Genomic DNA, 25,519 nt, shown 5'->3' on the forward strand with positions numbered 1-25,519 from the left:
TAGTCTATTCTAGAAGTTACAAAGGCATGCATCAGTCTCTCAGCATCCTGTGCTGAGAGAAAGCGTCTTAATTTTGCAATATTTATTAGATGGAAGAAAGACACTTTAGTTATATTCCTAATGTGGGATTCAAATGAAAGATCGGAGTAAAAAATTACACCCAAATTTCTAATTTCTGTCTTTGGCTCAATGGGGTAGCTCTCCACTGTACTGTATAGGGTTCACCATCTGATGTCACTGTATTTTTATATAGCACCTTTCATAGTGGACCTCCATCACAAAGTGCTTTACAGAGGTAGGCTGGGAACTGTGCATTATATGCTGAGTCACTTACAATAGGACACTGATTTCACATCTCATCTGCAGGATGGAGCACAAGGTTAAGTGACTTGCTCAGGGTCACATAGTGAGTCAATCAGTGGCAGAGGTGGGATTTGAACCAGTGACTTTCTGGTCACAAGCCCTGGACTTCAACCACTGGACCACACATCCTCCTTGAGGATATAGTGGAGACATGCACACTACATAAGTCACAGTTGCATATTTCTTGAGAATCTTTAGCATGTAAGTTATTGAATGTGTCATATGGAGTTTGTATATCAACTTTACAGTTTTGAATGCACTGTAAGTCACGGTGATCTAATTTTTACTTATGTCTGTAATTTTTTATCTATGAGATGTTATACAGTAGGCATCTTTTTGCTTTTATTTTGTTTCTATGGACAAATGCCATTTGTTGGTGAATACCCCCTCACCTCAACCCAGTGACAAAAGTCTATCTTTGAGTATACTGACCCCACCTAGATCTCTCATATATGCAACAAAAGCTGTGTGAGGTTGAGCTGGGAATGTAAAAGAATGGTTTAGCATAGCTTTTTAATTTTTTTTTTTTTATTTTTTTTTTTTATAAATAAACACATTACCATGTCACTGATTAAAAAGTTAACATTATCATGTCATTATGTACAGTATATCGCAGAACTCTCATTATGGTTGATTTTTTTGTTTGTTTGTTTAATATAATTTTCTCATTTTCTGTTACATTGCAAACATTTTCATTACTGTCAGCACTTATCACCGAATTGATACCCCCAAAGAGTAGTCTCTTTAGAGTTTATGTAAAACACTAAGGGCAATTTAAAATGTCCCAGTCTGTTTTAAAAAAATAAAATAAATCACTAAAGTGTGTCCAGTTTCGCAAAGTCAATCTTTATATCACAGTCTCTGGATGAAAACATAGTTGAAATCTTCAGCAATTTTACATAATAAAACATAATACCTAATATCAATGGACTGAACTGTCGCTGCTTCCTGCACCGCTTCGCATTGGCCATGCAACTCGCTTCTCTCCCTGTTTACATTTTGCAGCGCTCACGTTGTTCCTTCCAAGTCGCCTTCTATTGGCTAATCCGCGCCTGTAACTCCTCCTATAGGAGGGCCAAAACAGTTCATACCAACACAACGAATAGCTGTAATAATAATCAACATTACCACACAGAGAAGAGTAACTTTTTAACAATATAGGGTCTTGTGTATAGGATATTTTTAAACGGAAACATAATTAAGTAACCGGGAAATGGGAAAGGGACGTTTTTTGAATATAAAAACAAAAACTCCTCCTTTCCAAGGAGGAGCCAGCTTTAAATTAAATTATATCGTTTGAAATGTTATTTTTTTTTATTGTTAACACATTTGTGCATCACGTTAACAGAAAATATAAAACGCCTGTTTACTATTTGCATAATTTTGAAAAGCAGTACATATTTGCCGCAGTATCTATGGCACACATGCGCACTAGATGTATATCGGCGGGATGGATATAAGGCTTGGCGCCGGCGCCAGCTGATGTACACTTACTATTCATCAGCCAGACCTTCTGGTAAGTGGTGTTAGTTGGTAGCTCAGCAGCTATTATATTATGTACTGTACTTTTTACTATATTATTTTAAAGATTGTAACATGTAATTGCATTATTTGTTATGCAGGTAACTGCAACAGTTTAGAGGCAGCACATTATTTTGTAAATACTAGTGCACTCTGGCAGGGGTTAATGTTTGGTGTATACACAATTTAATTAAAATACGTTTGATGTACATTTGATGAAATGTTGACTAGCATTGCTTAATTTGTTAATGTTGATATTTTTTAATAATGTCGATCTGTGCATTTCGTAAGACTACCCAGTTTTTTTTTTTTTTTTTTGGAGGGACTTGGTTTCTAAACTGAAACTAGGGTGCATTAGATTAACTTCTAATGTACCGTAATGCTAGTAAACACTTTTTTATTTAAATACAATTCCTTTATTCTATAAAATGTATATATTTATTTTATTTTATTTTACTGTTTTGGTACTTGCCTGGAGGGAATTCTAGTACATCCGTGACAAAAAAGTGAGGTCCAATCCTTTCCCTACCCGCTTAACAAATTGGGAGGTATGACACAGGCCCGGTTTTTGGGATGGAACCGCATAACAGTCTCGCGTTTTGATTGGTCCATGTCTGTCACATGAATATGTCGTCACACGAGTGGAAAAGCGTGCAGGCATTTTTAACATTGTGATCAGATAGAGAGAGTGATCTGCTTTCCACAACCTTACCATTAATATATATTGTGGTATTACACTGTACTGATATTACAAACTATGAGGAATTACTTTATATAAATTATCATGTTATGCACGCATGTAAGAATTGGCTTTCTGTGGTGGTGTACTTTTTCTTTCAAGTAGCATATATCTATAATGGTTTTTGCGATATATTTTAATATAAAACATACACGCTATTGCAGTTTTGTTACAGAATACATTAGTTTATCTCTAATGTAATCACAGTTTTACATATAGACTGCCCCTGTTTTCATTTACGTCCCAAATTCTGGGCCGCTTTGCTTTTCAGATAATGTCCCAAATTCTGGGCCGCTTTGGTTTTTAGATAACGTCCCAAATTCTGGGCAGCCTTGGTTTTTAGATAACGTCCCAAATTCTGGGCCGCTTTGGTTTTTAGATAACGTCCCAAATTATGGGCAGCCTTGGTTTAGATAACATCCCAAATTCTGGGCCGCTTAGCATTTCTGAATTCAGCCCAGTTTTGGGGAATCAGCTGACAGCCGAGTTTATGCATGCACAGTTTACCATAAACTGGATCGTGAATTCATTTGAGAGTAACCCTTAGTACATTAATCAAAGTTCATGTATTTTTTACTCTCCCCAGAAATCTTTTTTTTTTTTTTAATGAAAAAAACAAAAATGTAAATGTTAAAAAAACGTATTTCTTATTACATGAAGAAACTACATTGCACTGAAATAGATACATGAAAATTAATTTAAGCAGTCGTTTTCCTTTATTAAAGGCTAATATTAAAACACATTTTTGGGAAGGAACATGGTATTCTGAAAAAAGGACATCTCGTTTTCTTATGTAACGTCCATCAATATATTGTAGTGTTTCAGGTTCTTTTTGGACAGAAATGAGACTGCAACTGTGAGTAATTGAAGGCCGTTTATTTTGACAGTAATTAAATAATCACAAAATAAAATCATAAAGTGAGGGAAAGGAGACTGGGAGTCGAAAGTGAAAATAAATGATTGTAGTAATTTTTCTTTTATCCTACCCTTCCCAGTCTTTTCCCCGCCCCTCTTGTGGCAAAACCTGAACTCCAATTCCCCTCCACACACATGTACCACCATGCAATCCTGGCACGCACACACCACCATGCAACCCCTGCACGCATACACCCACCATGCAACCCCTGCACGCACACACCACTATGCAACCCCTGCACGCATACACCCACCATACAACTCCTGCACGCATACACCCACCTTAGCAATTCTTTGCAAAATATATTTTCGGGTATTCAGCCCCATTCATGTCTATGGCAGTGTTATAAAACACATTTTCAGGCATATCTCTCGAACCCGAGCACGTAGAACCACCATTCAAAGTGATATAGACTCAGGGGAGCACCCCAAACCACCCCCTAAAAAGGTGTGGTGGTTCACCCAAAAACTCATGTCATGACGAAAAAATTCACTTTGCCAATCCGTCCTGGCATTTGAACCATAAAAATAGTGACTCCTTGTGCGGGGCCCCATGGGGCCCCAACGCAAAAAAAAAATCAAGTTCCTAACCCCCACAGAACCCGAGATACGCCCTGTCAAAAATGTCCAAAAACTACCCTTTTCGGGGTCATATCTCCATGACCCCGGGGCCTAGAAACCGGGTTGAACTTCCTAGGGTCATGTCTGGGGGCCCTCTTTCACAGGGAGCAACCCGTTTTCAAATGCTACATTTTCAACAAATTTTCACATTTTCAGCATGATGGCATGTCAAGGTTGCATTTCCAATAGCTTTTGAGCTCCAGGTTGGCAAAAAAAGTCTAAACTGGTGTCCTTTCTAGCTGGGGACACGTCACTTGGAGGGATCGACAGGGGCCCCGAGGTGGACCTCCATACCGATTTTCAAGTCTTGGGGACCCCCGGAACCCGAGATACAGCACCCTGAAAAATGTCTATGGGAAATCCCATTATAAAACCCCTTTGGGGCAACGGCCACCATCTGGCGGTGGGGTGGCGTTTGAACCCGTGGCTGATGTCTTTCTTTAGCTAAGACTCTTGTGCATGCAAAGAATGTCCTTCTGAGTTTGTTGGCCCAGGGGTCGTGGAGATACGGGTACGATAAGAGACCATCCCCTTCCCTATGGCAAATCCCATTATAAAAACACCATCGGGGTAAGGCTCAGCTAATGGCGGTCGTGGGTCTTACGAACTCGAAGGAACCCATTTTCTTTAGCTAAGATTGTTGTGCATCTAAAAAGAGTACAGAAGCACCAATTTAAGTCCATTCCAAGTGTTTTGTGATCACAGTATCAGCCTGAGTGTATCGGAGCACAATTTTGCACCAAAAGCGAGGGGAGGCGAAAAAAAGCACTACATACCCTATTCTTTAAGATATCACTTTGCACTGCAAATTTGAGGAACGCAACCACTTAGCAACTTGCAAATTGGTACTGCAATTTAAAGGCCTGTAGTGCCTAACTGATTCAAGTGTTTTTGGAATGATTCTTGCAAAGACTGATTTATAAGAAAAAAGAGAGATTGACAAACAGCATTTTGCTTTATATGCAGAAACGGGCAACTACAAGAGGGTGTCAGACAAGCTGTGAATGTCCCAGGAGGATACAGAGTACCTCTGAGTATGAATCCAGATGCTCGCAGTACCTGTTCTTAGATGTCCAAACCACTGTATCGCTGTATAACTGTATACCCTATAAATATCACTTTTTATTGTGTATTTGAGGAACACAACCAATTACAAACTTCATTTGAATTGCTGTGCTATCAGAATATCAGTGTATAACTTTGCTGGGTATTGCAGTGTATGCTGGGTATCAAAAGGTCTTCAAACTTTTACAAAAGGCCGTCAAAGTTACAAAAAAATAGGTGTGCTCCTAACCTAATACTTGTCTTTTTAATTCTGTGCATCCAAATACTTGTAGTTAAAAGTTTTAAGAATTAAGCTTACTGTTTGTTGTTCTGTCCTAAACCAGCAGTTTGTCACCCAGATTTATTAAATAAACGGGGGGGGGGGGGGGGGGGGGGGGGGGGGGGGGTCATCAGATTATTCTCCATTTTATTGTAACTGAGGTACCGTTCAGTTGAGCGAAAATTGTAAAGGGGTACTCGAGCTGAAACCTCCAGATAGAAGGGCTACAGTTTCAAAAAAAGGTTGAAAACCCCTGACCTACACTATAAATGATCAGGAATAGATAAGGGAAATGCTGACTAATACAATACAATAGGATTTATTTGAAGTTGTTGAAGGGCACTGGTCTCTTAAACCCAGAAGTTCTGATAAACCCCTATGCCTCACTATATATTGATGGACATTACATAAGCAAATGAGATGACCTTTTTTTTTTTTTGGTATACCATGTTCCTAAATGTTTTCTGAGGAGAGTAAAAAATACATTAACTTTGATTCATGTACTCTTAAATGAATTAACGGTCCAGTTTATGGTAAACTGTGCATGCATGACTTAGAAACTCGGCTGTCAGCTAAGCAGAATATCTCAAAAACTGGCCTGAATTCGAAAATGCAGAATTCGGAACGTTATCTGAAAACCAGAGCAGCCCAGAAATTGGGATGTTATCAAAGCGGCCCAGAATTTGGGACGTTATCTAAAAACCAAAGCGGCCCAGAATTTGGGACGTTATCTAAAAATCAAAGCGGCCCAGAATTTGGGACATTATCTGAAAAGTAAAGCGGCCCAGAATTTGCGACGTAAATGAAAACAGGGGCAGTCTATATGTAAAACTGTGATTACATTAGAGATAAACTAATGTATCCTGTAACAAAACTGCAATAGTGTATATGTTTTATATTAAAATATATCGCAAAAACGATTATAGATATATGCTACTTGAAAGAAAAAAGTACACCACCACAGAAAGCCAATTCTTACATGCGTGCATAACATGATAATTTATATAAAGTAATTCCTCATAGTTTGTAATATCAGTACAGTGTAATACCACAATATATATTAATGGTAAGGTTGTGGAAAGCAGATCACTCTCTCTATCTGATCACAATGTTAAAAATGCCTGCACGCTTTTCCACTCGTGTGACGACATATTCATGTGACAGATATGGACCAATCAAAACGCGAGACTGTTATGCGGTTCCATCCCAAAAACCGGGCCTGTGTCATACCTCCAAATTGGCGCGGAGCCGGCTTTTATAAAATGTAAAAATATAATGGGTTTAAATAAAAAAAAATCACTTACTTATTTTGTTTTATGTACATTAGTCTGCGGAAAATAAAATGCATTCGCTGTTATTGTACAAAATGCCAAAAGAGTCGCTTTACGAAAGTAACCAGTGTTCCCGACCCTAGCGAGTCTAACCTACTGCTCTGACTGAGTTTACCGCCGCCACCTAAGTAATTAAAATTCATACCCACTTATATATTTTCTTTTTCTTTTATATTATTAGAAGCTTACGTCTGTCAACTACGAGGATGTCAAGGCGCAGGTAATTTCAAAATGAATAAACGGACATATTTTATATATTTAGTTACTTCTGGCACGAGCCACTATTATTTTTAAATACTGGTAAATTAATTGTATTTATTTTAACGTTGCAGTGGCCGTTTACAAGCTAAAATTGAAAACACGTGCCCTCAGAAAGACCAAAATGCAAGAAAAAGAAAGTTAGAGGTGAGTACCCTAACCCTACACTGTAAAATACTAGGCATTACAAATGTGTCATCAAAAAGCCATGATGTATGCGCTTTACTACAAGCATTGTTTGACATTTTTCAGGGATGCAGCAGGAGAAAGCTAGAAACACACGTCTCCAAAAAGCACAGCTATGAGATACAGGTAAGAGAAAACCTTAAATGAATGGCATTAAAAAAAAAAGTTATAGCATAACGAATACAATTAATATTGATTGTTACTCATCTTTGTAAACATAATTGACCAACATGTGAACACATTAGTACTGCATTCTAAGTTCGAATTACATCAACGGTAATACAAACAACAACGATAATAAAATGAAGGCGACTTGTGATTTGTACATGGGCATGGATAGTGGATATCAAGCAGTTGTCAGCTTTGTATGTCACTGTGTAATTGTGTCAGTAGGTTACTCTTGCGCCTTGAAGCAGCAGCTGTTTCCTGCTGGAGTTTCGTCCCTCCCTCTCCTCCCCTTCGTACCCGCCTAATCCTAATCAGATCAAGATTCTTTGTTCCCTTTATTTAATTATTTTATAAATAATGGAAAGGAAACAAATAACTTTGACCAAAAAACTTTTAGAAGTTTTATTGTTTTTACAGTTTAACTTGCATTTAACAAATCTTAACCAAAACCGTTTTAATGAACCAGCTTGTAGAGATAACCTATACATAGTGGTTCAGATCAATTGGTTTAAGGATGTCATGTATTGTACTAACAATGTAACAATTACAAACATAAGGTGTTTGTTTTGAATCGTGTATTGTTCTGTCTCAGTTGTTTGCGCTATTGAATGTGGTATTTATGATAGCCTTCAAATTGGGGCTTATACCAAAATGCATTGTGTGTATCCCAGGTTATATTTTAGTACAGAATTATAGAATTAATCGCAAATTAAATAAAGCGGGGGTTTTCCCTAGCAAATGTTTAAATGTTTCACTGATTTGTGTACAATTGTACAGTGATGTCCAAACGTTTGTCATCACTGTAGCATAAACTAATTGTACTTAATAAAATATAATTAAATCCACTGAATAATGTTACGTTAACATATTGCATTACATACCGCTTAACGAATATACTTAACGAAAAACTGACACAAATTGAAAAATGTGACATTTCGAAATCTAACATGAAATACTGCTATTAAGGCTTCCGGTAGACTTTTGCGATATTATTTTATAGTAATATTTGATTACATGATGTGAAATAAACTATCTAAATTATGTTCATATCGAGTTTATTTGTCATAAAATTATAGGTTATGCAAAACTTTTGGCCATAGCTGTAAATGCGCCTCTGTCTGGTGGTGAATTACCCAATTTGCACAAATAATTATACTTTTAAATACAAGTAATGAATCTTGGCAAGCATACTGTAAATCATGACAAGTGCACAAGGATTATATATGGCGTTTGAAATGCTATGTTAATAACTATTGAATATTGACCATATAAGGCACCATGCATAACCAGAAAAACATTTACTGTTTTTTTTCTTGAGTAAATTTCAACGTGCAATAACTACATTTAAAGCAAAAATTACATGAATGCGTTGTCATAAAACATTTGGTAGGGTTGGTGAGGGTTACAAGCCCTTTAAAATGTTATTGGTACATTAAGAATACAAGGAGTCTTATTGTTAACCCGCACTATATAACATTTTAGATTGCATATATAATAAGCTTTTTTTTTATTTTAACCTGCAGAATCTCTGGGCACCCGGAGGTGGAATCAGCCCCTGCATGCTCATTGAAACTCCCCATAAAGAAATGGAGGTCACAGACTTCTCCGGGTTCACAAAGTACAGATTCAAAAACCTTTTTATAAAGCCTTCCCCACTACCATGCCTTAGGTATGTTCATTAATATGTTTTGAGACTTGAACAGTTTTTTTTAATACATTCTGTATAGATTACTCACTAGGAGCACTGTTTTAGAAATACATATTTTAATTTAACAATTTAGTTAGTTGTTTAGAGGTTAGTTGTTACCTAGGTTGTGTGGGAACTGTCAACAAGTACATACATTTACAATACCCAATCAAGAGTAATTAGCTGATATATGTAATGGTTTTAATTAATTATCACTCTTAATTATTAATTACTTCCAACCAAGCTCAAGATCCGGAAAGTGAAACACAGTTGAACAATAACAACACAACACGGTTATATAGTCTATAGATTTTATCAAAGTGAGTTCAGTAATACAGTACAGAAGTGAGAAAAGTTAATTAGTGTTAAAATAATCAGTACTTTCAGTTTATCAATGGATAATATTCAGTTAATATTTCAACTTAAATGTGACATGTCAATTATAAGTAAAAGCAAGCATTCATCAACATTTTATATTTGTCTTTCTAGAATAATAGCAAGGTTCTTAAATCAAATAACATCAATAAAACATGTAAAAACGATAACTGTTTGAATATATATGTATATACGAGTCAGGAAAATTATCAAAATACAAACTCAGTAAATCTCTATGTTGAACTGGGAATACGCAATAGTGCGCTTTCCATCCATTTATCGAGCGAGTTTATAAGTTATTCTGTAAAATTGCTACAAAAGTAGTAGCGACATAAGGGCAAAAAAAAAAATGGTTTTCCATCCACTGCAAATTCTGGCGAGTCAAAGGGAATTCCCTGTGACGTTTCGTGATGTCATAGCCTAATTTGCATGTGTCGCTACGTTTTCAGGTTATTCGCAAGAAATATACTCGCTAGATGATTTTCCATAGATTCTTTTTACTCGCTCGCTAGTCTAGCGAATATATTCTACCGAGTTAAGCTCTTAAAATAAATAAATAAATAAATAAAAAATCAATTAACCTTGACCCTGTTCCACATATGCAGTTCACAAAATCAACAATAAATGTACATCCCATAAGGGAAAACTGAACCTGCAGTGAGTGTCAAAAATGATGTAAACATACATGTCATCAGTCCCTATATGGTCGGGACAGTCCAGATTTCCTAGCAACTGGCCCGCGTCCTGATGCATAGGAAGAAAGTCACAATATTTACCCATCAGTTCATTAATTTATTGGTTCAATGTCTGTTGACCTTTCCTCTTTCTTCGATGGCGATCTAGTTGGTCAAGTTCTAGTCCTTTTTGTATTTTTTAAACTTCTCACAATTATAACCACATTCTGGGGTGTTGCGGTTGAATATCCTTGGGATTCCTCGCTCTTCTGACGTTGCTCATTAGATGTTGACAGCATGCTCCCTTTTCTCTGACTTACTCGCCGTTTGATGTTGAAGTAGCTTTGCAGTTTAAGATGTTACGCCTGCTCTTTCCTTTCTCTGTCTTATTTTCTAGATGTTGATAGCGTGCATCCTATTCTCTGACTGTATAATTCACTGGAACAAAGACTAGCTTCCCTCTTAATTAGAATTATTTCTTTTTGCAACAAGTGACCTTGAGAGCCAGGTGCATCCCTGCTCTCTCTTACTTATTCAGAGGCCTATTCCAGCTTTCAGGAATTTGGGAGAGCCTGTCTCCCCCCAAAACTTATCAGATGTTACTATGGTGACCAGGGGCCTATTTCTTTCCAAGCTACTCTGTTACAAACTCCTCAACTTTATTTCTCGTGCTAGATCATTACAGCAAACTTTAACCCTTTTAAATACTCTTATGGTCCTACAGTTGCATCACATGTATTTTCTTTTGTATTGACAGCTGGGGGAATTCAGATGATGTGTGGGTAAAAATGCTCAACAAGGAATTGAAGTATGTCCATGACAAAAACTTCTTGTGCCAGCACTCAAAGCTGCAGCCAAAAATGAGGGCGATTCTTCTCGACTGGCTCCTAGAGGTACGTTAAACATGACATATCACAAATGAGTGATGTTTTGAACAGTTTGATTCACCGTTTCAGGTGATTAGGAAACTAAAAGGTTAAGATGTTTAAGCTTTTAACTAAATACTTTCCAATACAAACACCTAACCTTAATCAGGATTTGGTTAAAAGCTTCTGTGCATTAGGGATGGTGTTCTGATGGATTTATTGCAATTTCACTATTTTTTTCTTTGTTCAGGTATGTGAGGTGTACACACTTCATCGAGAAACCTTTTACCTGGCTCAGGACTTCTTTGACAGATTTATGCTGACTCAAGAGAATATCAACAAGAACAGGCTACAGCTCATAGGAATTACCTCACTCTTCATTGCTTGCAAAATAGAGGTAACTATAAAGTTAACTGGTGTTGCTCTGAGATCTTTATACAAGTTTATCCCTTCCCTTTACCCTAAAATACTTTTCATTCACAATACTGCACTCTGATCTCTTCAAAACCACTGTAATGCACTGGGCACATTTGTAAAATCTATTTCCTTAGGTCAAACACAACACACAACTACATGTTTAAAACATGTGCATTTTGAATGCAGTTGGATGGCAGGTATTTCTACCGATTTGATACATGTACAGATGAGTCGACTTCCTGGTGAAGAACATAGAATTGCTAATACTTTCAGTTCCTTGTGGCTTAAACTAAAGCTGATGGCAAAGGCATGGGTATTCTTTAGGACAGTGAAAATGTTAACAGCTGTGGGTGATATGTTATGAAGCCATTCATTAAAAAAAAAAAAAAAAAAAAAGCCTACAGCATCCTGTGTTTCTCATTCTAAATCTCTATCTGTAGGAAATCTACCCTCCAAAACTGCATGAGTTAGCCTATATCACAGATGGTGCCTGTGCAGAGGAAGAAATCCTAGACATGGAGTTAATTGTATTAAAGGTATGATATTTATTTATTTATTTATTTATTTATTTATTTATTTATTTATTTTTGTTTTACATCATATTTTATAAAAAAGAAAACACAATGATTTAAGTACTTTTTTTATTTGCTCCAGTACAAAGTTTGCAGCGTTTCTATCTGAAAGGATATCATGTTGGAGACAGCTTTCACGACAGTGGCTAACTTTTGTTTATTCCAATCAGGCATTGAACTGGGACCTCTGTCCGGAGACTGTCATCTCTTGGTTGAAACTCTACATTCAAATGGCCTCTTTAAAAGAAGACCCAAATATTTTACTACCTCAGTTTTCTCAGGACACTTTTATACAGGTAGCACAGGTAAATATCCAGATAGGATTACTTGGTTATACAGTACACCAGGGCTACTCAACCCTGGTCCTGGAGGGCCGCTGTCCCTCCTGGTTTTTGTTCTAACTGTACACTAAATTGATTAATTGGACCAATTAAGATTCTAATAAGCATTTAATTGGTCCAATTAAGTAATTTACAATTGGAACAAAAACCAGGAGGGACACCGCCCCTCCAGAACCAGAGTTGAGTAGCCCTGCAGTACACCCTCGCCATAGCGCCCTTCATTATAACGAACCTGGCCCCTTGACCTCAAATAAAAAAACTAAAAAAGATAATTTAAACACACACTGTCAAAATCCTGGTCTGTACACACGGGATGCCATCTCCGCAGTAAAGTCAACTCTTTTGTCTTAATAAAAAGCGTGCGCTTCGTAACTGCCTCCAAAACAAAAATCATTTTATGTTGCAACAAAGCTGGAAACAATATTGATCTTTTGAAAAAAGGAGTAACACAGTCATATTTCTGTCATAAATATAGGTTGTCAAAAACCACTGTTTTCGGGCTTGTTCAGGAACCATGCGGCAAAGCAAAATTGATTAAAGAAAAAACAAAAACAACAAAAAATTGAGGATCTGATGAACTTTAAGTCGGGTTGACTTGGAATAAAAGCTCGGCTTCAATTTGGGAGTTTTGCTTTTTGTACTAGGTTTTAATTCTTTAACAAATAGGATAAAGCAAAGGCAGAATACTGCATACATGAAACAAACAGGCACTGGAACAAAGACTAGCTTTATTCACAATCTCATCTCATTAACTTACTCCAGCAGTGTATCGTTCATTTTGATTGTCCTTTTGCTATAACGGACCCCTCGATATGACAAACAAAACGCTTGGACCCCAACAGGTTCGTTACAGCAAGGGTGTACTGTAATTAGAACATGTATTTCTTTGTGTCTATAAATACCACAAATCACACATCTTGTATTTGTTTTAAGTTGCCTTGGGTTTAAACCAGTTACGTTCTGGAGGCTTTGCCACTTAATGTGATAGATTTTATCACACTAAACTGCCTGACAGAGTGGGCAGAGATGACCAGTGCTGTGCACAGAAGTCAGAAATCAGTCATGTTATTACCTGCCTTATTGGCACAGCTCTCTATAAAGGACTAGGAGTAGGGATTAAAAAATCAATCCCCAAATCCTGGGATTGAAAACCGTGTCCGGGATTGGATTCCCTAACAAGGAGGCTCATGCTTAATTGCAAATCAGAATGACATGCAGAACCATATCACTACAGGCCTTTCTGATTCACTATAAGTAAATTGGATATGGAACCCCTGTATTTAAGGCAGGCCGTCACATTGACATTAAACTTGAAGGCATGGTTTACCTCTGCCCATTCTCTCGTCTTAATGTAGCACCTATGAAACAAACAAGTTTTCACATTAACTGGCATTGTGACTATATTATTCATAATGGCATATGTAAGTATTAACCTCTTTATTTTCTTCAGCTTTTAGATGTATGCATCCTTGATATCAACTCATTAGATTACCAGTATGGAGTATTGGCGGCTGCTGCATTTTTTCACTATACCTCATTAGAAGTGGTTCAGAAAGTATCAGGTAAGAAATTACTAAATAGTATTTAAGTGTTAATTATGACAAGTGTATAAGAATGTCACAGTGTTCACAAACAAACACACATTGATATATATAATATATATATGTATGTGTGTGTGTGTGTGTGTATGTATAACTTCAGATTCAAATCACATATTCTGTTTTGTACAAAAACATGTTTTTTTGTTTTTTTTTTTAAATTACTCCAGAACAGCCTAGCTGTTTCCTTTTGTCACCATAATGGACAGAAGGTCAAACACAAACTTTATTTATTTACTCCAAAGGGTTAAATTGGGACTCCATTTCAAACTGTGTGAACTGGATGGCTCCTTTTGCTAAGACTGTAACAGAAAGCTCTCCTGCTAAGTTGAAAGATTTCCAGAAAATCTCTACAGAGGACAGACACAATATCCAAACCCACACCAATTACCTGGACATACTGGTAAGTACATTTGAAACATATTTCTATCCCCTTACAAATATAACATACCTGTAATTACACAGAACGGTCAAACAAAACTACTACATATTTTATGAGTTAATTCTCTTACTCTTAGTTGTCTACTTTTTGCATTTTAGTTTATAAAGGGTATAAGGTTTTTCAAAGGCTTTGCCAGGATTAAGAGGTCCCAGCCTCCACAGGAATTCTGACAGGGGCACCAAAGATCTACTCTTTCTCATCAATGCAGTCCTTTGAAAAATGGCATACAGAATGACTGCACCCCTCCAATATAGCCCACCATCTGAAAAAGCCCAGCCCTCGTTCTGTGGACAGGACTTGCTTCAACAGTTAAACTCGGCTGCTTACATGTAAATGCCTGTGTCTTAATTATCCATATCTTCTTTTAGAATGAAGCTCACCAGAAGCAGGCAGAAACTCCTACTATGGGACGGTTATCACCGGCATCAGTGGGAGGCATCTTGACACCACCAAAAAGCACAGAAAAGCCACTTTGAATCTTATATACTAACCATCCAGCACACGTGTGGACCAAAATAAATAATACAGTTTCAGAATAAATGAATTTATATATATATATATATATATAGAATGGTCCATAAAGTATTACAGTTTCTGTACCAAAAAGGCTTAGAGGTATACATTATGCCCTACCGCAATATTTCAGCAGGTTTGTGGCCAGTAACAATGTATTATGCCTTGAACAGTGTGTTGCTCTACATCCTTGAATAAGGTACAACACACATGCACAACATTCAACAGGTTGCACAATGCTTTGAAATCTACAGACTTTATTGTTTGTCTCAAAAAAATTGAATTTTACATGAGCCAGATCTAGGGAATGTTTACATAATATTCTTGTGAATTAATGTAACTCCTGGGAAACTTGATAAGATTTTATTTTTGTAATTGTGGGAAGTATTTTTGAGCTTAATGACAAAATCCTATATTTATACAACTTGTAGTAGATGCTGTGATACAATTTCATTCCAGGTTATTGTGTTTTTTTATGTTTGTTTTTTTTGTAAATATGTGTTGGGCTCTTTTATATACAAATGTTTATTTGTAAAAAAAATAATAAAAAAAATATCAGTAACTATGAATTTACCCCTCTCCCCTAAATACCCTTAACTTAACCTCATTGCCAAAGGCAAGTATTTAATAATTAAAAGTATGTCAATAGTTATTTATATTTCAGGCTTCTTATGATATCCTGCAGCTACCCCCCATAGAAGAGTTCAGTTGGAGGATAAAATGTTTGCTTTCCTTCTCAAAAGTTACATTACTTAGTAAATGGCCTTCTGTCCCATCTGGGCCAGTAGTTCCTCACAATTCAAGGCTGAATTTGGATATCCGCTATAGTTGGCATCTAAACCTCAAGATTGAATGATGCAGAGCATCAGTAACTAGCAGACTAGTTACTTTCTTAGCTTTGTCAGGCTGTGATACTACATGGTTTATACACTAGGAGAGGGGTAGGCAACCCTGTTCCTGGAGTGCCACAATCCTGCAGGTTTTGTAGGTATCTTAATTGGCAATTGCTAAATACCTGGAACACATGGTAATTCTAACCAAATAAGCAAATCAATAAAACAATTAATTTATTAATGGGGCTTGGGTAAAACAAAAAACAGAAGTGTCTGTGGCATTCCAGGACTAGAGATGCCTACCCCTGCACTAGGACATGTTTCAGATTTGAAAATTTGTAAATATGTACTTTGTAAAAATGTAAATTAACAATAGCAGTGTGTTTGTTTTAATGTTTATTTTTTAACATAACAAATAAAAAATGCTGGGATTTTTTGTTTTATCTACAAATGTTTCTTTATTTCACATTTAAGAAGTCAAATCAATAGAGTTTTAGAAGTATAACTTTGCCATTGCTTGGAGAAATTTCTTCTTCTTTTTCTCATCCTCTCGGTTACTAGCATTTAGTTCTGTTTGCCCAATAGCTTTGATCTAAAGCAAGTAAATCAGCAGTAATATGTGTGAGGATTCAGTGGAAACGTTTAAAACACATAAATATAGGAATTGGTAATATTTTCAAATTTCACAGGACTACTTTGAAATTGTTTTGCTTTTTAAAATGTATGTATTATATTTATTTTTTCAAATCCTTATCGCAGTTGTTTAGCTTTTAAATCTCTCCCACCTTGCTCGCTCTCCCGTACTCTGTACATTACCCCTGAGCGCGGACAGCTGCAAGGTTTTAATATGCAGGCGAGGGGTTAACTTAATTATCTTATTACCCCTCGGCCATAGTCTGCACGAGTTTAGTAAGGATGCGTGACTGTCAGCTAGTTAAATAAATCACTAGCTGATCAGTCACGCATCCTCACAAGGTTTTTAAAATACAAAACAATAACATAACAATCGGCTTTCGCCATAATATAAACATAAAGCATAATATAAATAAATAACAAACAAAGGGGCGGCTCACCACCACAAGGCCACATTATTTACCAAACATATCAGCACTTAGGCAAGAAACTATTCTATGTATGGCCTTCATCACAGTCGGACACTCAGAAAAGTCTACATTGGAAACCTAATACTGTATTTTAGGGTATCCTGCATATTTATTTACATTACAGCTGTATTTTTTTTAAATAAATGAGATAGCAACAAAATACACAAAATCAATGGGTCCCATTAACATGGCTTTAACTTGTGTGTTATAAATAAATAGTTTGATGTTAAGAAACAGTTTCTGTTGGTGTCAGTATTGGACAGTTTCATAAATATCAATTGTATTCATTAAAATAGGCTGACTTATTTAAATAAGTTCCACCTTTGGGAATAAGTCCATGTATTTTAAATAACTGGGTCAATGAAAACTAAAAATAACCCAGTAGTGATCCTACTGGAACTGTTTTTTGCAGTTTAGAAATATATATAAAATCGTACTTGCTGCTATTTCTTTTTTGGTGGATATCTTATATGTTTTTATCAAGGAAATATTTCATAAAACACTAATTTCTGGGCTGACAAATTGTATTTTCATTTCTTGGCCAAACAGTCATTTTTAGAATCCAAACAAGGCTAGTAGTGGAAAATAACAAATATAATACGCTGCATCTACCAGGCACATTTAAATGTTTGCTCAAATTAACTTTATTTTATTAGCACATGTGTCCCTAGCCAGGGACAATAATATCACTTCTGCAAAGCTTTTAGGCAATCTATCTAACACAATCCAATATATTGAGATGACTACAGCAGAAAAAAAAGCAAGGACAAGTGAAAATGTTTTGATTTATTTAGTATCCAAGAATCAAAAGCAAGTTTTAATGTACAGGATCTTTCTATAAAAAAAAAAAAAAACATTCCACATTCTTAAGAAAATTGTTAATAAACAAATGTGTACACTACACTCCAAATCATTTCTTAAATACACTACTCAGGAAGCAATGTGTTTTATTATTTATGTTCACTTAAAGAATAGCTATAACAATCTTTCCTCCTGTGCCTCCTGGATCTTCATAAGAAAAGGATACGGGTCAGATACCTTGTCAGCTCTGTTTGAAATCAAATTAATAGGACCAGAATTAGGCTCAGGCAAGATATGAAGGTAAAAACAAACATAAAACATGAAAACTTCAAGCCCTACTTGTGTGTATGTGTGTGTTTGCATTCAGTTGACAAATAGGTCAATTGGTAGGTTAGGTTGAGGGGGATAAAGAGGGTGCCGGAAAATCCTAAGGCTTATTAACCAGCCACAAACACTCATTGCAACTAAGTGGATTCAACTGTATGTTTTGATTTGATATTACTGGACACGTGTTTCTGGCAATTCCCAGACAGACTACAATTAGCTATACTGACATGATCTAGTCTCTAGTGACCTGTGACAGAGATTGAATGATTCTTGGTGTTAGATCTCCCTCTCAACCTGTGAGGGCACTGTGTAAAAGGAACAGAGTACCCTTAACTAAATGGCATGACAATTTATTCCGTAGGGTAGGTGGAAGTCGGTAATTTAAGAAAGGGGCGGAGCTACGGTATCCAAACTCAATGACCCAGACGGTAAATGGTGTGGCATCCGAGGATTGGAGGAGCGGATGTGCTCGTTAACCTAGGGGTCATGAGCGAGGATATAAATAGGGGACATAGTGTACGTGATCTGTTCCTTGGTAAATGGTTAGAGACAACCTACAAGGAGCCTGTGTTACCGTACTGTAAACCGTGAGTTTGTTTTGTCTGTTAGTGTTTGTTATAACTGTCTATTTGTTTTAAACTAGACTACCTATAACACGATCCGGAGCTGTAGCAGAAGCCAGCATAAACCCACACATCAATTTCACCCCTGCATTTCACGGAGAAATGTAATACACCACTTGCACTTATTCATTATCACTAGGAACTGTGTTTGTGTTTTGTGTTTAGTGTTTGTGTGTAAAACTGGACTTTTGGTTGCAGGTCAAACCTGGGGATTTACAAATACCAAGTGATACACGCTGCTGTATCACTCCATCATTATTATTTACAGGTGTTTGCCAGCAAAATTGATATGCGTATTTGTAGCAGGATAACGTCACGGCCCAAGCTGTTACCGGCAGGGAGGAGAATCAGAAGCTGGAAAACTGCAGTTTAAGCGCTAAAGTGCACATTTATTAATCCCACAGGGGGACAACACAACAATAAACAAATACAGCAAGAGTCAAACTCAAAACTTACAAGAACCAGGCTGAGCTACGCTTCACTGGCTTTCCTTCTCCAAACACCACTCCCAACAAAGAATTTATCCTTGCTTTTATACATGTGGACACTCCCCAATTAGCATCAATTACTGGTGCAGGGCTTTCCGACAGCGACAGTGCAGGCCACAACGCCTGGCTCTCCGGCAGCGGCAGGCAGTGAAGGTCGCATGATGGGGCACTCCGGCCGTGGCAGCGCAGGTCGCAAGATGGGGCACTCTGGATGTGCAGGCGCTGGACCATCCAGACATGCACTTCCCTCACAGAGGGTAGCGGCTCTGCTTCAGGTACTGGAGACAGCGGGCCTCTCTCTGTGGTGCTGGAGATGGCTCCCCTTTCTTGGGTGCTGGAGATGGCTCCCATCCTCGCCTTTCCCACACTGTAGATGGCAGCGGCTCCTCACCCTTTGGCTCTGGAGACAGCAGTGACTCCTCCCTCTTTGGCTCTGGAGATGGCAGTGGCTCCTCCCTCTTTGGCTCTGGAGATGGCAGTGGCTCCTCCCTCTTTGGCACTGGAGATGGCAGTGGCCCCTCCCTCTTAGGCTCTGGAGATGGTAGTGGCTCCTCCCTCTCTGGAAATTGGGCAGGGCAGCACCTCCCTCTCTCATACTCAGGCAGGCAGCACCTCCTTTGCTCGCCTCCGGGAACGGCCACTCCTCGCCGCCTTCCTCTTTCAGGCAGATGGCACCTCCTCTTCACCCTGAAGGGGGCCGCACACCGTAGGTTGGCCGAACTCTCCATAGGTGAGACACCAACCTTGGTTCTCCAGCCCTCCCAAACTACTGCTCCAGATGGCTTGGGAGGCAGAGGGGCCCATCTCTGGCTTTTGGGTAAGCAGCTGGTCTTGGGCTTTAAGACAGAGCTACTGTGCGAGTCTGATTTTTACGACCTGCTTCCGACCCGGACCTGCTACTACAGGACTCGACCCAAACCCGCAACCCGCTGCAAAACGGGTCGCAGGTCTTCTTACCCGCGACCCGACCTGTTTTAAAAAGACCTGCAACCCGACCCGAACCTGCAAGTGTTTGTCCTATACTGCCTGCTTCGACTGACTCTCACGCTCTCACATTCACATAAGAAAGTTTACAAACGAGAGGAGGCCATTCGGCCCATCTTGCTCGTTTGGTTGTTAGTAGTTTATTGATCCCAGAATCTCATCAAGCAGCTTCTTGAAGGATCCCAGGTTGTCAGCTTCAACAACATTACTGGGGAGTTGGTTCCAGACCCTCACAATTCTCTATGTAAAAAAGTGCCTCCTATTTTCTGAATGCCCCTTTATCTAATCTCCATTTGTGACCCCTGGTCCTTGTTTCTTTTTTCAGGTCGAAAAAGTCCCCTGGGTCGACACAGATATATCTACTATTCTCCACAGATTGAGGCTATACAACGTGGTAGCTTTCTCTAATTGTCTGGATATATTTTAACATTGTTACATATTAACACTAGAAGCCCCGCGGCGGTCATTTTGGCAGTTTTTGGTTTTAAAATGTAATTTTCTCCAGTCGTGTAACACATATGCTGGCAGAGACAGATTTAACCCCATCCCTGTCAACCGCACATTCTTACACACACACACTATTTACATCAGCAGGACTTCTGTCCTGCCACAGTATTCTTTACGCATTACATTTAAATATGATGCATAATTCATATTTTTTCAATGCGTAAAACCCCCAATACACAGCACATCAGGAGTGCTGCTTTTAGATATGATGCTGCTTGTACTGTACTACATTGATATGTCACTGTTTTCAGTAATAATTAAATTCACCTGTGTGAAAATTGACAGCCTCAAGATGAAGTGGACTATGGACTATTTTGGACTACTAGAGTCCAGATTAGCAAGAGTATATCTATTTTTTTTTTTAAAGATTATTTAAAAAAAAAAAAAAAAAACAGTCCTACTTGCTCTGCTCTTGTAAGGCATTGAAAGCAGTCATATAGTCCACTTCCCTGAGACACTGACAAAGTATTGCCCCCTATACAAAAAAGAAAGAGGGACAGCACCTTCAATAGCACAAGCAAATACTTAAAATTCTCGATAATGAAAAATCCACTGGATTTTATTAATATCAGTAAGTAAAACCACACAAAAATATAACTTTGAGTAAAATAGTTATTCTGCCAGCATACTCTGTGATAAGTGATAGATATGTGTTTGTTACTGAATTGTAAATAAAAATAAAATATTTACTATTACTAATATAATGTATGTACTTTTAAAGACTTGCAGAACTTTGGAACCTTTGGAACAACATTCTTTTCAGAACCTGCAAGGAAAAGTATAAACTTTGACTCAGTCGTTAAATAAATGTGCATGATGACAATGATCCATAGCCTAAAATTCACAAGGGAACACGGTCTTGTTGTTTGAACTGACGAGCAGGGCCGGCAGGCAAGGCACACTCAACCGGACTGCCGTGAGATTGAATGTGCCGTGAGATTGAATGTGCCGTGAGATTGAATGTGCCGTGAGATTGAATGTGCCGTGAGATTGAATGTGCCGTGAGATTGAATGTGCCGTGAGATTGAATGTGCCGTGAGATTGAATGTGCCGTGAGATTGAATGTGCCGTGAGATTGAATGTGTTCGCTACATGTGTGCAAAACAATCAGGGGTGCAAATGTGGCGCTATGGTGCCAGATTCTATCACTAGGGTACCTTATATAGCACCAGCAACATTCAATTATGGTGCCAGTAGACATATTTAAGTTTTTTTTGTATTTTCTATTATTGTTTTTTTATTATTTAGCAACCATAGATGACAATAGTTTATCAATGGGTCTGGACTACTCACATGACCCACCCACACTTATCCACACACAGGAGAGAAGGTTTGTGTCGTGTGGGAAAGTGGAAGCAAATATGTCGCAGCGCACTTTTACACAGTAATAAATTAAATATTTGTTCAGCAAGTCAAAAGGGTATGTGGTCAATTAGTAGACAAGATAACAATACATTGTAAAATGTTTCGTGTTCGCAAGCCTCTTAATTTTACCGCGAAAGTTAAGCTTTGCCAGTTCATAAACACATTTTGTTGATTAAAAATTATGCATGCTTTGGTTAGACGCATATAATCACAGATCTTGTTGCAGTTAATGTAAATCCAAACCATTAATAAATTTCAATGTATCTGAATTCACAAGCTATTGTGTTTCGATAATATGTTGAACATTTGTTCTAATACCTTTCATCATTTTGTTAATTAAATTTTTTTTGGTTGTTATTATTTATTTATTTATTTATCTATTTATTTCTGCCTGGTTATTCTCGCTGCCGACCTGTCAGAACCCACAGCCTTAGGCCCTGCTGACGAGATACATGACGACAACACACAGGGATGGAAGTAAGACTCCTACTCCATACTGCAGCCATTCCAGGTTTTACTGTGATCTTAATTAGCCACAATTTATAGGTAAAAAGCTCAGGAATGGATAAAAGATGCTGTGCATTGGATAATATATTGGAGCCCACAAGTTAGTATTCAAGCTGAACCACTGAGCCATTTACATGGGTCTTATAAATAAATGATAGGAACCATCCCCCAAAATTAGACATCCCCTGCAGCTAGAATGCCATGGACATCTGGGCATGCAGTCTTCAAAAGGAAGCCGTCCCATTTTCTGGATCTCAATTTAAGTGAGTTTTTGGTGGTATTATACAGTCTCTCAAACTGTGAGATGCTCAGCTGTTCAAGGGGAGGCGCAGTGTCTGTCCCTGCCACCTCGTTTGTTTCATTAAAGATGCAGCTCTCTGCTGCTGTAATATACATACTTTTAGTTTATAATAAAAGCTATTGCCTTAGTTTTCCTAGTGTCTACTTAATTTCAAGTTCCCAATAATGGCTATTATTGTGTTTTTGAGACCACAAAATTATTTTCATTTGTGTGTACATAGCTGTTATTGTTGACCACAAGAGTACTGATTGGTTACTGAATAAAAAAAGTAAAAGCAGACATACAATGGTTGCTATTTTTCAGGAGCACTAATCAGAACACATCCATTTGAATCACTGTCTTTAAACCACCTTACAGTCAACTCTTAGTGCAGTGACAGAGTGAAAGCATGCGTTTATAAAGTCTTACCAAAATAAATATGGTGTGTATAAATATGGCATTAGTGTGTATGTTTGTATTTCTTTTTTGTTTTGGTCCCCCCCCGATGACATTTCCAGGAACACCTGTTGCCTGAACCTAAAGTTAAGTGTGCCACCTTCTTGTAAAGTGATCGAGTTGTGTAACTCTTTAATTATAGTTTAGATTTGAATTGTTGATATCCATGGATAGGTTGTTCCACCACTGAGGGGCAAGGGTGGAGAAGGAGCGGGCTCTGGAAGCAGGGGAGTGGAGGGGGGGAACAGCTAATCTGACGGTGGTGGAGGAGTGGAGGGGGCGAGATAGGGTGTAGGGAGAAATGATAGTCTGGAGATAGGAGGGAGCAGGTAAAGGCAAGTACAAGAGTTTTGAATTGGATGCGAGCAGCACTAGGGAGCCAGTGGAAGGGAGTGGAGCAACGGTGTAGCATGGGAGAAATGAGCAAGGGAAAAGACAAGGCGGGCTGCAGAGTTTTGGATGAGCTGGAGTGGATGGACAGCCGAGACAGGGAGGCCGGCCAGGAGGGAGTTGCAATAATCAAGGTCGGACAGTACCAGGGCCTGAACTAGGAGCTGTGTGGAGTAGTCGGTGAGGAAAGGGCGAATTCTGGGTATGTTGCTGAGGAAGAAGCGACAGGAGCGTGCCAGAGTAGAGATGTGCTGAGAGTAGAGGGAGGGGTCGTGGGTGACACCAAGGTGACACCTTCAAGAGGAATAGAAATAGAGGGATCAGCAGTGGGGGAGGAAGAGGGGGAAGAAAAGAGGTCTGATTTGGAGAGGTTGGGTTTAAGATGCTGCTAGTGCATCCAGCAGGAGATGGCCAAGAGGCAGGTAGAGATACAGGAGGAAATGTTGGAATCAGAGGGGGAAAAGGAGAGGAAGATCTGGGCATCATCAGTGTAGAAATGATACAGCCATGGGAGGAGATGAGGGGACCCAGGGAGCGGGTGTAGAGAGAAAACAGGAGGGGTTCCAGGACTCAGCCTTGGGGGGACACCTGTTGAAAGAGAGCAAGAGGCAGAGGGTGAGCCACGCCAGGACACCCGGTATGTGCGAACAGAGAGATAGGAAGAGAACAAGACAAAAGCAGTGCCGGAGAATCCCAGGTCAGCAAGGGAGGACAGGAGAATAGAGTGGTCAACTGTGTCAAAGGCAGCAGAGAGGTAGAGGAGAATTAGGACAGAGGAAAGGGAAGCGGCACAGGCAGAGATTAGAGTTAGTGATGGAGAGAAGAACCGTTTGAGTGGAGTGTGCTGGGCGAAAACCAGATTGGAGGGGGTCGAGGAGAGAATGTGTTGACAGGAAAGTAGACAGCTGGCAATGTACTGGTCGCTCGAGGGTTTTAGAGAGGAAAGGGAGAAGGGAGGCAGAACGGTAGTTCTAGAGGGATGAGGGATCAAGGGAGGGTGTTTTTCATGGGGTGATGCAGGCCTGTTTGAAGTCAGAGGGGAAACAGCCGGAGAGTACAGGTGATGAGAAGAGAGGAAATGAAAGGGAGTAGAGTAGGGGTAGCAGCCTGGAATAGGTGAGTGGGGAGGGGGCCCAGAGCACACAGGGTGGGTTTATGGCTCTGGAGCAGGGAGCAAAGATTGTAGTCTGAGAGGGGCAAGAAGGAGGAGATGGAAGGTAGATTAGTAGGATTTTCAGAGGGTGATAGGGAGTGAGTGAGCAGAGGACAGGGGGTGGGAAGGGAAGGAGGCAAGGTATCGAAGAGTGTGGAGATCCAAGGCAGCAGGGAGATTGGTTTTCTTCCACTTGTTTTTAGCAGAGCACAGTTTGAGTGTTGTCCCCTCCTGTCAATATAGTCGAACCTGAGTGCTGTAATAAAATTTAGACCTAGAATAATAATCAAGAATTCTTGTTTTCTAAACATAAAGTGGCATAGTCAGAACTATTGGATTGGCGAGTCCCTTTGTCTGCAGGCTCTCGCCACGTACATTTTGCATTTAGACGAGCCGTGACATAGCTGTCGCACGTATCCCCCTGACCCTGCTCACAAGGTCTGGATGAGAGCGCTCTCTGCTGCTCCCAGCACCAGCTTCATGCGCGCTGATGTCCAGGCAGGAGTAACATTTCATTCAGCATTACCAGCCGCAGTCTCTGAGAAAACTCTGTAACCAGCTCAAGACAGGAAGAAAACAACTGCCGGGCATGCACAAAGTCCTACAGGTAACAAAACACACACTATTCAAAAGATATTTTCGGCATTTTGTTTATATGTGCAACATTACATTTTATAAACTGAGAAATCCAAACAAATCTCCATTGACATTGTTCTTCTTTGCTATATCAGTTTGCAGCCAGCTGCTGATTTGGCCTTCTTTCCAAAATGTTAGATGGGGTAACTTTCTGC

The 25,519-nt window shown here is 38.8% G+C and overlaps 1 protein-coding gene across 1 annotated transcript; it reads left to right on the forward strand.

Annotated features, from left to right (window-relative positions):
* Positions 1 to 1,740: 1,740 nt before the first annotated feature.
* On the forward strand, positions 1,741 to 16,187 carry LOC117400604 (G1/S-specific cyclin-E2-like). The gene is made up of 12 exons (XM_034000796.3): positions 1,741 to 1,879; positions 6,996 to 7,034; positions 7,147 to 7,219; positions 7,325 to 7,384; positions 8,950 to 9,095; positions 10,920 to 11,055; positions 11,279 to 11,425; positions 11,886 to 11,981; positions 12,188 to 12,322; positions 13,809 to 13,920; positions 14,202 to 14,359; positions 14,767 to 16,187. Exons 2-12 carry the CDS (start codon positions 7,021 to 7,023, stop codon positions 14,872 to 14,874), a joined length of 1,185 nt encoding a protein of 394 aa, XP_033856687.1. The 5' UTR covers positions 1,741 to 1,879; positions 6,996 to 7,020; the 3' UTR covers positions 14,875 to 16,187.
* The last annotated feature ends 9,332 nt before the right edge of the window (positions 16,188 to 25,519 follow it).

Source organism: Acipenser ruthenus, chromosome 4, assembly GCF_902713425.1.
Source record: "Acipenser ruthenus chromosome 4, fAciRut3.2 maternal haplotype, whole genome shotgun sequence".
Lineage (NCBI taxonomy): Eukaryota > Metazoa > Chordata > Actinopteri > Acipenseriformes > Acipenseridae > Acipenser > Acipenser ruthenus.